This window comes from Vipera ursinii, assembly GCF_947247035.1.
Source record: "Vipera ursinii genome assembly, chromosome: 2".
In the NCBI taxonomy this organism is placed as follows: Eukaryota; Metazoa; Chordata; class Lepidosauria; order Squamata; family Viperidae; genus Vipera; species Vipera ursinii.
In genome coordinates, this window is record NC_139513.1 from 64774407 (window position 1) to 64786441 (window position 12035).

Here is a 12035-nt window from a genome sequence, read left to right on the forward strand (position 1 = left end):
CTTGGGGTGTGTGTGAAAGCCCTAACAAGCAGGCATATACATAGAATGAGGGCCACTGCTAAGCTTGTAAGCCGCCCTGAGTCTTCGGAGAAGGGCGGGATATAAATGGAATTAAAATAAATAAAATAAAATAAATAAATTAGAGAGAGAGCTGTAAAGCATTGTGGATCAGTATATAAATCTAAATGCTACTGCTATTTCATGAAGTGTCGTAAGAACTATTGCTTGAATTATTTTTATTTTAGTAGATACAAGTAGTCCTTGCTTAGCAACCACAATTGGGACCTGGAGCTCACTCACTAAGCTGCGCAGTCACTAAATGGAAATTGTAGGACCCCGAGCCAGCAGTGTGCAGCAACAACCAAAACAGCCAATACAGTCCTGGGTAGTATAAACAGAAGCACAGAATCAAGATCACGCGAAGTACTGGTACCACTTTACAAAGCCCTAGTAAGACCTGGAATACTGCAGCCAATTTTGGTCACCATATCACAAAAAAGATGTTGAGAGTTTGGGAAAAAAATCAGAGAAGAGCAACTAAGATAATCAAAGGCCTGGAGGCTAAAACATATGAAGAACGGCTGTGGGACTTGGCTTTGGATAGATAGTCTAAAGAAAAAAAGAAATAGGGGAGACATGATAGCAGTATTCCAGTATCTGACAGGCTGCCACAAGGCAGAAGGGGTCAGGTTGTTCACCAGAGCACCAGAGGGAAGGACGAGAAACAATGGTTGGAAAGCGATCAAGGAGAGAAGCAACCTGGAATTAAGGAGAAACTTCCTGACAGTGAGGACAATCAACCAGTGGAACAGCTTACCCCTAGAAATCATGGGCCCTCCATTACTGGAGGTTTTTAAGAAATGACTAGACAATCACCTTTCTGAGATGGTGTAGGTTCTCTTGCTTGAGCAGAGGGCTGGACTAGAAGACCCCCAGGGTCCCTTCCAGATTCTATTCTATTCTATTCTATTCTATTCTATTCTATTCTATTCTATTCTATTCTATTCTATTCTATTCTATTCTATTCTATTCTATTCTATTCTATTCCATTCCATTCCATTTTACATACAGTTTTATTTCTGTTTTCTCCATAATTCTGCTTGTTGTAAGCCGGTTGTAAAGCACATGAAGAGCTCTTATGTAATTGCAGGACAGTGCAATGGTCATAAATGTGTACCAGATGGGAAGTGCCCAAATGGTGATCACATACCTTTAGGATGCTGTGATGGCCATAATTGCAAACCTTTGGAAAGCTTTTTGCTGCCTCTCTGATTCCCTTTAGGACCCAGCGTTTGCCATGGCCATTTGATGGACATTTGTGCTGTAGCTTTTTCTTTTGAGTTAAACTTTTTCTTCAACTCTTCAAGGCAAAACAACCTGCAGAAAGATTTTCTTTGCTTGTTTCCTTTCTTTCCTCTGTTCTTCAGTCTGGCAATCATTCATCAAGGTAAGTAATTCATATATTTCGTTGCCCTTTTTCTAGGCATGCAGTAAATTTTGCAAATTAAGTTGTTAAAAGGGATTGAGATTGGAGGACAGAGCTGGAGGGTTGTTTCAGCAGGTGTGTGTCTGTGTGTGTAAAGATCAACAAGTCTATCTCTCCCAGCTTTTTTTTTTGTTTTCTACATTGAAGAAATGTGAGCTTCTGAGGAAGGGAGGGAGAAGGTTAAGTGAGGAAAAGGTTGGAGAAGTTCATCCAGAAGCTGCAGCCTTTCCATGCATGCAGCTGGCTTCCCCTAAGCCCAGGAGAGATTACAGTCTCCTGATGGGCAGCTCATTTGGTCTCACATCAGAAATGCAGGAACTGGAAAGGGGATAATTATTAATTTAAATTTAAAAAGATTAAAAACTTTTATAAAAACATACGATTTGTATAGTTCTAGCCCAATGTCAGGCCATGTTGATGGCAGGGGTATTTCCAACGAGAAAGTCATTCTGTGTGCATGTCGGTCCCAGAGGGCACTGCAAAGGCTGGATAGTTGTTTGAATACTGCCACATTCAAAGCAAATATCCTTGTCCTCAAGGAGAAAACCCCATTTCCCCATGTGGTCTTTAGTTCTAGCCAAACCAGTGGACAGTTTATTTAAACATCTCCAAAACATCCCCTTCTCTTCTGACCCTCCAGGCAACTCCTCAAGCAGTTCTATCCAATTATGAAAAGGTTTAACTTCTTTCTTTTTCTTCTTTCATTAAATTTATATACCGCCCTTCTCCCGAAGGACTCAGGGCGGTGAACAGGGGATATATAAATAGAAAATACAAAAATTAAAAGAGAATTAAACAATTGCCCAGATAAAAACAGTAACAGTATAAAAACCCATTAAAAACCCTAAAGTCCCCCATCAGGCCAGGCCAGCTTGTTCAAATAAATGGGTCTTCAGACCGCGCCGGAAGGAGCGAAGGTCCGGTGCCATCCGGAGCTCAACCGGCAGTTGGTTCCATAAAGCCGGAGCGCCCACAGAGAAGGCCCTCCCCCTGGGGGCCACCAGCCAACATTCTCTGACCGGAGGCACCCTGAGGAGGCCCTCTCTGTGGGAACGCACAGGGCGGAGGGAAGTTGACGCCGGCAGCAGGTGGTCCCCGAGGTACTCCGGACCCATGCCATGTAAGGACTTAAAGACCATAACCAAAACCTTGAATCTCACCCGGAAGACAACTGGTAACCAATGCAGCTCGCGGAGCAAAGGTGTAACATGGGAGTACCAGGAAACTCCCAAGACAACTCTCGCGGCCGCATTCTGTACCAGTTGGAGCCTCCGAGTGGTCTTCAAGGGGAGCCCCATGTAAAGAGCATTGCAGTAGTCCAGGCGAGAGGTCACGAGCGCATGAGTGACCGTACACAGGGCATCCCGGTCCAGATAGGGCCGCAACTGGTGCACCAGGCGAACCTGGGCGAAAGCCCCCCTAGTCACGGCTACTATATGGAAACTTGAAGTTTCCATCTTTTTAATGTTTCTTTTTGAGGTGTAGTAACAATCTCATTGGCGCAATCCAAAAAGCTCCTTCTTGATTTCAGTCTTTATGTGGGGGGTACTTGGCTAAATAACGGGTGTGCCAGATCACGTAACACCTTTCCACATCTTGTGCCACGCTCCTTCTAACAGCTGGCGGGACTATTCCTACCAAAGATATATAGTTTGGCCAGCTGATCAGGGCAGCTGTCGTTGCTGCAAAGAATTGTTGGAATTCTTTGCTGAAAATGATGGCTGCTTCTAGAAGGCCTGAGTAACAGGCGCACGTGCTGCAGGGAAGGAGGAGGAGGAGGAGAAAGGTCTGGGGGGGGGGTGTTTGCTGCAGCCTGTGGCCCTGTGGTCAATTGTAAAGGTAAATGATTGCAGGGTGCTGCAGCCACTGTAAGTCTGAAAAAAGGGTTGTACTTATCTTTAGGGGAGTTTGTCATAACTTCGAATGACCATAAAGTGACCAGTTCTATCTTGAAGACTATCTACATACCTCTTAAAAATGGCAGAATAGTTGCAGAGTGCCAAAATGACCTAGGCAAGCCTTCACAGCTCTCTAACTCTCAAAGTGCAAATATGCAGCAAGCTGCTGCAGCTTATTCTTTTAGCTTTATAGCTTTTGGCTTTAGAGCAGAATGTAGCTCCCAGCTTTTCATCTTTTCAGTCTATAGCTATTGTCCTTACAGTGTTAAGACACACATGGCTTTTATGTTAGTGTGCTTAACTTCTCTTACATTTTTACTTTAGATTGGTCAAAAGATTATCAGCATAAAAAGAAGCATATGTAGATAATACAGGATATTTCCTTTCTAATTGCATGGGATTTTTACATATGTGTACCTGTAATCAGTTGAATATAGATCTTCAAAATCTGGGTCCATCTTGAATGGTTCAGGCTTGAAAGATGGAAGTGTACTACAGCAACAAGAGTAAAAGAAAACATTTTAAAAGATGTTCAAATATTAAATAAAACAGCGTTTAAGTTGCCCTTTTCTAAGAAAAGATAAGAAATGCTATATAACCAATAGTGCTTATATAACACATCCTGATAATGCTCAAGATGACTGACAACAGTCCTCAGAAGGAATTAAAGGGGGGAAAAAAGACTTAATGGTGTATTGGGAAGAAACAAGCATTGGTGAAATCCAGATTAATATCACTTGCATTGATTTACAACACTTTTAAGGTAAAGGTAAAGGTTCCCCCGCACATGCGTGCTAGTCGTTTCCAACTCTAGGGGCCGGTGCTCATCTCTGTTTCAAAGATGAAGAGCCAGCGCTTGTCCGAGGATGTCTCCGTGGTCATGTGGCCGGCATGACTAGACGCCAAAGGCGCACAGAAGCTGTTACCTTCCCACCGTAGTGGTCCCTATTTTTCTACTTGCATTTTTACGTGCTTTTGAACTGCTAGGTTGGCAGAAGCTGGGACGAGTAACAGGCGCTCACTCTGTTACGCGGCACACGGGATTCGACCCGCCAAACTGCCGACCTTCTGATCAACAAGCTCAGCGTCCTAACCCACTGAGCCACCGCGTTCCTTCCTCATCACTTTTATAACTGTGCAATTAATGCACAAAGGCTTACCTTTGAAATCAGTCTTTTTTTTTAAATTTTTTTGGCCAGGTTCTCATCTCCTGCCAAATATGGCCCAGTTTTTTCTGTTTTCGGAGACCCAAAGGTGCTTTTTCAAAAGGCAACTAGACTTTCTTTGTTTTTCCTTTGGGACAACCATGACCTGGATTACTGAGAATCTCCATAGACATTTAGCTGTTTTTGGAAAGTTATCTTTGATAGGATAGGGCAGTATTTTTCAACTTTGGAAACTTTTAAGATGTGCGAATTTCAACTTCAAGAATTCTTCAGCCATTAAGCCAGGCTGAGGTTGCTGACTGAGGTATTCTGGGAACTGAAATCTACACATGTAGAAGTTGCCAGGGTTGAAAAACATTGGGATAGAGAGAACATACAGATGGAAGTGCCAAGCCTCTTTTTTATTATTCTTTTGGGCTGGGAAAATGAACAACATAAACAGGCAGCAAAACCAGAACATGGAATCATGTTCTAACTTCAGTATCTTCTCCAGAATTTAAACAACCTCACAACACCCTAAACTTTCTGCAACCATTTGAAATCATACCTTTCCAGGGAACAGAGAAACTGATATTTTTTTTCAAAGCTGTTTGAGCAACAATAACGATAAGTGCAGGTTCCACAACAATATTCTGAGCAAGTCTGCTGTGGATGCCAAAGTCCAAAAGAATCTTCGTAAGCCTCACAGTGTTCAGAGGAAGCTGAAAATTAATCAAAGCAAGAGGTTATTTTACCATATCATATTTAGCTTTGAAAAAAATGACAGCTGAGAAGAATATGGATGCATTCTTCATATATCTGAAATATCATGGCACAGCAGAAAATTAAGACCTATTTTGACATCTCAGATGATAGGATACAAAATAATGGTCTGAGGTTACAGAGAAACAGATTCCTGAGTTGAGCATTAGAAACAAATTCTTAACTGAATAAGAACAATTTGCTGAGGGAGCTGTGTTTATTTATTAAATTTAAATAGCTGCCCATCTCACCAGAATTGACTGTGGGTGATGTCCAGAGTGTTACTATTGATGAATGTGTTTGGGCAGAGGTTGGAAACCATCTGTTTGAGATGTTTTCACTTAGATTTGTATATTCCACGAGGTTGGATTTCATTGCCAACCAATTCTATCAGTTACTCAACAAATGCTGGACATTTTCTAAGTGGATATGCTTATTCTTAACCCGTGGCCTGGCTCTGCAGAAAGAGTGAAGCACTGCTCCAGGTAAAACTGCATCTTTCCTGCTTATTACTTGTCTGCAGTCTGATAATGAAAGAGGAGTTCTGGGCAAATGATCTGAAGCTTATTCAAAGGAATACTTGCTAGTACAAAAAAATATTTGAACCTAGGATTTAAAGAAATCACTACCTTGTATTCTTAAATAAAATAAATAAAAAAAATTAAAATTAAATAAAAAACAGCAGAGAAATCAAACCAAAATGTAAAGCAGTTAATTATCAATGAATAACTTAATACATTCCACTTAAGGAGAGAAATGAAGGGAGCTCAGAGAATGGCAGGCAAAATGTGAAAAAGTTTTAATCTATTTCACAATGTTTTCAGCTACAACAGAAAATGAATCTCAAGAAACCTGAAAAAGATAAGAAAAAAAAAAGTTTTCCTACCATAGAAAAGAACTTCTTTTACAAGATGGCACCATCACATACATGCAACACAGAAAGAAAGAAGTAGAGAGATGAAGAAGTAATTACCTTCCCATATAACTTGTACACAGACTTTTGATCCTTGAAGGATCCAATGTGGTATGGCTCCTCCAAAATTGGAGGGGAAGGAAGATGTGAGACCCCATCAATAGATGCTTGCAAGTGACCCTTATCTGGGTATATCTGAAGTACTCCTGAACTAGAGACACATACAGTTCAAATAGTACTTAAACACTTCTTTGTCTGATTCTGGATCAGATGAAGTTAGATGATTCTTCCAGGCTATAAAATCCATCTAAGGAGGACTGTTTCAGAAACACAGGAAGATTGTGCTCCCAAAGTCTAACAAGGCAACATACTGGAGGATTTAATTCAGTTCCTATAAAGCCCAGTAACTTCTCTGTGACTGTACTACAAATCCAACACAGTAGATGGTCCTGGAGAACCAGCTTGGAATAATGGTTAAGACACTAGGCTAGAAACTAGGAGATTCTGAGTTCTAGTCTTGCTTTGGGCACAAAGCCAGCTTGGTGACCTTGGGCTAGTCACTTTTTCTAAACCTTAAGAAGGAGGCGATGGCATGCTACTTCTGAAAATCTTTGCCAAGAAAACTGCAGGGACTTTTTCAGATAGTCTCAATCGAGAAGGACTTGATTGAGAAGAACAAAAAAAGATGGCCTTCACAGGCCTCTCATAGCTTCAGGGTCAATGGCTGGGATCGGGTATAGTCCATGTTGGAGTGTCTGGCTACAGATGGCCCAAACTAAGTTCTCCCCCCCCCCACCCCAGATAAAGAGAATATGGGCAAGTGAGCGGGAAAACTCTCTTCTGATTTCTGCAGAAGATAAGGAGAGATGGGGTTTCTTTCTCCTTTTATAGGAATTTCTGCCCTGAGGAATAAGCACTGTGAGTTTAGGTAGTCCTGATAAACCGCTGACAAAATAGATGGTCAAGACCAGTGATGGCAAACCTTTTAGAGACCGAGTGCCCCAAACGCAACCCAAATCCACTTATTTATCGCAAAATGCCAGGGCCACATCAGCATTGTGGTGCCCTCATGGGGGGTAGGGAGGTGCTTCTGAGTGCCATCTCTGGCACGCAAAAAACGGGGGCGCAAAAATGGGCCACCATGCTGCAGGGCACAAAAACGGCTGCTACCATGCCATGGGGTGAAGGCTGGGCAGGGCTCTTGCTTTGGGCTGGTGGCAGTGGCGTGCATACCAACAGAGGGCTCTGAGTGCCACCTCTGGCACGCGTGCCATAGGTTCGCCACTACTAGTCAAGACTAACAAAAGATAGTCCGACAAAAAAAGGGGAAAGGTTGGATGAACTGCCTGATTTGGCTTAATCGCTTTCCTCTTTAGCCTTAACAAAACAGCTCTGATAAGATTAATGGCCTTGAAAAAATTTTCCAGACTCCTTTTGATTACCAGGCTAAGTTCCAAGAAAACCCAAAGAGTCATTGAAAAGTGTAAGGCTTGTGCCTTTGATCAACAAAAGGAATGACCGAGCAATTGTTCATGGCTCTGGCAATATTGCCTTCCTAGATTTGCCATTGTTTTACCAAGGCCTAGCAGTCAGCCATGCCAATGGAAAGTGATCTTCTCAATCTCAGTTTGGAAAAGTTTATCCTTGGGTCTTTTTTAAATGTAAGTTTTGTTTCCTTTTGTTACAGAACTGCTGTACATAGAACTTTGCTCTGTTCACAGGAGTCATAGAAGGGATTAGTAAAGGTTATCCCACTTTTCCAAACTAAAAATATCTGCCAGACACCTTATACATAAGGGTATCAATTTGACTGTGGAATGGAACTCTTTCCTGCAATTAGCATTTTTGGCCTATTGGTTTACTATAAAGTTGCAATGAATAGTATAATTTAAAGGGGAAATAAGAACTTTCCATATGAACCTTACCTGTTCTTGCCTATCAATACAGAAAAGACTGAACTGCTATTTTGCACCTCTCTTTCCAAAAAAGGGAAAAAAGTGGTCCAACCTGTCAAATGCCATGGTTCGGAGGTTGAGGGAGTGGGCAGAAGAAAAATGCAGGTGAAAATAGGCAAGCAATAGTTCTATCCTAGGCTGTGCTAGTAATAATCCTACCTGGAATATGTGCCCAGTTCTGGTCCCCACTATAAAAGAAAAATTGCTAAGGAACTGGAAAGAGTATAAAGAACAGCAACAAAGATAAATAAGACAAGATAACCTTTATTGTCATTTTTTATTGTGGGCACACTGGCACACATTAAATGAAATTATGTTGCCTGCTACCAAACGTTTACATATACATAACACACATATAAGCGTGCTATGTACATACATATGTATATACCTACACCCTTACATATAAGTAACATAAAAATATTAATCACTGTCCATCTTAAATACATAGTGGAAAGAGGAAGCTTGAGAGTTCACAAGGTTGATTCCGTATGGAACAAAACTGTGGCTGAATCTGAGTGTTCTGCTTTGGATACCACGAAGCCTCCTCCCAGAAGGTAACAAGGAAAACAGGTCATGGAGAGGTTGGGTAGTGTCACAGACAATCCTGCGGACCCTGCTCAACCAACGCTTGTATGATGGTGAAGGGAACTGGAAGAATATATTGGACGCACATAAACCAAGGGCTACTAAAACCAGGAAGAATCTATGGTTCAATGAGGTGTAATTTCCTCGCAAACTTGCTCAGCAAATGACCTCTTCTAATCAACATGTCAGATATTGAATTTAATGAACTACATTAAGTCTAATTAAGTACCTATAGTCCAGCTGAATGCACAGATTATGTGGAAATTCAACACGCTAAGGTGGAAGACGACAAGAAGATCAAAACAGGACTGATGCATAAAAATACCAACAGCCAAACAAGAATTTCCATGATCAAGAACAGCTGAAGATCTAGATCTCTCTTAAAATTGTAATGTTAGAATATTTTGTGACAAGATTGATGAAAACTAGCTGGTCAGTGTCTGATACTTTTAGGTGAGAAAGGAGAATTTAGCAAAGTTAACTGTATGTATACGTGTGTGTAACATATGAGGATATGAATATTTTGCTTGTTATTTTTAGCTTGCTACTTCTCTCACCATCTTTTGTAGCCTGGGACATTTTTCTGGACTGCACAAGGCTTTGACCAAACTAATTATAGTAGGACTAGTGATTAAAGCAGATCTTTTTTCATATTTATCCACTGCCCTAAAACAGGGAGCTGCTTTAAGGAGTTGAAATGCCTCTCTTAAAGCAACCTCAACTTGTTTTAGGCCTGCAAAAAGAAGGGATATTTAATGATTAAGAGAGAGGTGCTATGTTCATATGATGCCTGAAGTAATTCTCTTGAATTATTATAGAAGCACATACAGCTGTAGAACATCTAAAAGATGCATTATAAAACTTTACTGACAGTCAAACATATGCTGTACTGATTGCCTGAAGGATTTAATAGCAGCAGCAAGAGCAAATGTTCTGGCTAAATTTTGGAGACCTGCAAATTAAGGGTTTTCCCATTTAAACTGCCACTTCTCAGCATCTATTTGAGAAGAACAGTCCTGAGAGTTGAATATGGGAGAAAGCCCATGTTACCCTCGGCTGGAATTATGGTACTGATGAACAGTTACCAGATTGTACATTTTTGAAACTGTGATTTGTTGCCAAGTTGATTAGGCAATTGAAACCTAAAAAAACCAAAAAAAAAAAAACCCAGAGTGGATTTGATTCCTTCCAAATGGACACAAAACCATTCTGACCAATTCCGGTTTCTTTACTTATATTAACAAATCAACTCTTGTATTCTAAGTGAAGGGCTTGGCCAAAATTACTCCTATTTTCAAGAAGACAAGCAAATTAACTATCACTCTGTCAGATTAATACACTTTATTAGCCAGCTTTAGAATAGGCTTTTCTCTTTAGTCTTTAAGCAGCTCTTGTCTTAATATCTAGGGAAATCCTCTGGCACAAATGTAATGCATTTATTTGTTGCCTGCTTATCAATGTTTAAAGTTTAAAACTTTTTATATTCTTGTTTTTATGGTGCTGTAAGTTGCCCAGATTTGACAGTGGGATGGGCAGCACTTCATGACCTTTATCGTTGTCAGCCTTGACCACACCTCTACTGGTATAACTGAGCTCTACTTCCTGATACCAACAATACAATTATTCTGATCTCTGTGTGTATTTCATCTAGCAATGTCCATATATCCAGGTGTTATTTGCTTATTTCAAAACAGCGTTAGCAATAAAGAAATAATTAGGTTAGCAGGAACTGTCAAGTCATTCTCCTGCTACATTTTTGTTTACTAGATTGTGCAATTTAACCACATCCCATCCTTAACATTTCCATCATACTCTCCAACAACTTGCAGCATATCCGGTTTGCACATTCTGTCAATTTCAGATTGGATTTAATCATAAAACTCATCAACTTTTGTATCAGTGGACTGAGCATAAACTGGGATAGTTATCATATTAAAGAGTTTTCCCAAAGACTAATTGATATTATTTGTTCACTGATATTGTAATATGACTATATTATTTATTAAATTAAAAAAGTTTATGACTATATTATATTTATATTTATTAAATTTTTATTAAATTTTTATTCCGCCCTTCTCCCGAAGGACTCAGGGTGGTGTACAGGGCTATAAATATCGAAATATACATACAAAAGTTAAAAAAGAATTAAATAATTATGCCCAATATAAAACAATGATTAAAACAATGTTAAAAACAAATCCAAACCCCAACCCCATCAGACCAGGCCGGATTGTTCAAATAAATAAGTTTTTAGATCGCGTCGGAAGGAGCGATCTAAACAAAGGATTATTTGTTCACTGACTAACAAAACAACTAGACACAAAGACAGGTTTCCCCTCATGCCATCACTCTGCTAAACACCTAATTTCCAAAGCACTGTCTTATGCCTAAAGATATCTAACCATGTAGTAGGACTGTATTACTATTATCCTTCTCATCTTTCCTATTACCTGCTCCTATTGGTATCTTATGACTATCATTTTGTTGGTTTTATCTCATGATGTATCACTTTTTTGCTTGTGTATGTACCAAGAGCTTATCCACTGGAGCAAATTCCATGTGTGTCCAATTGCACCTGGCCAATAAAGAATATTCTTTTCTATTTTAATATTCTACCACTGTTGTTTTCAAAGCAATGTGTGCCCTAACTAGGAAACAGTATGAACTTCTGAGAGTACCTAACTCCAGTCCATTTCAATTTGCTGTTGTCTAAGACGAAAACGTATAGTCGATTCAGTTCATTTTTTGCTATGTTGAGCTTTCCCATGCTCATGCGTCTTACATTTCTTGCCCCCACTGGCATTCTGTCTTTGCAGCTTTGGGTTTTCTTTTCCCTACATAGCAACATTGGCAACTGGATGTCCCAAAGGCTTTAGTCTAGCTTTACACAAACAGCATTAATACTCCGTTCGTTCTTGGTAAAAATCATCTGCCACTGTATCGACTATACTGTCCACACATTGGTAAAAGACTCCTTGTGAGTCTAAGAAGAATATGCAACCCTGGGACTGGTTGGTGACATGAGAGTTCTCCTCCCCCCACCTTTTAACTTTTTAATAGCACAATTTTAAGTTTGTTTATAATTCTATTTTAACAGTTTTTATTTGCTTTTTTTTTATAGTAAACTGCTCAGAGTATCTTAGGTGAGATGGGTGGGTGTAGAAAAGTGATCGGTAAATAAAACCCAGAAGCATTTTGCCACAACCTTTTCCACAGTTTGAAATTATACTTTTGCTGTTGGCACTGTTGTGATTCAGGGTCAGCCTGTGGGTTCGGCAGTTGGGTCTGACG

At 40.2% G+C, this 12035-nt stretch overlaps 1 protein-coding gene across 1 annotated transcript in view; it reads right to left on the minus strand.

The window, feature by feature from the left end:
- SHISA5 (shisa family member 5) overlaps window positions 1–12035 on the minus strand; it is a 29399-nt gene that overhangs the window by 12844 nt on the left and 4520 nt on the right. Inside the window, exons 2-3 of the mRNA XM_083351681.1 lie at window positions 5098–5251; window positions 3802–3876 (exon numbers count right to left, since the gene is read on the minus strand). Of these exons, the coding sequence (XP_083207807.1) occupies window positions 3802–3876; window positions 5098–5251 (229 nt within the window). The remainder of the gene's footprint in view (window positions 1–3801; window positions 3877–5097; window positions 5252–12035) is intronic.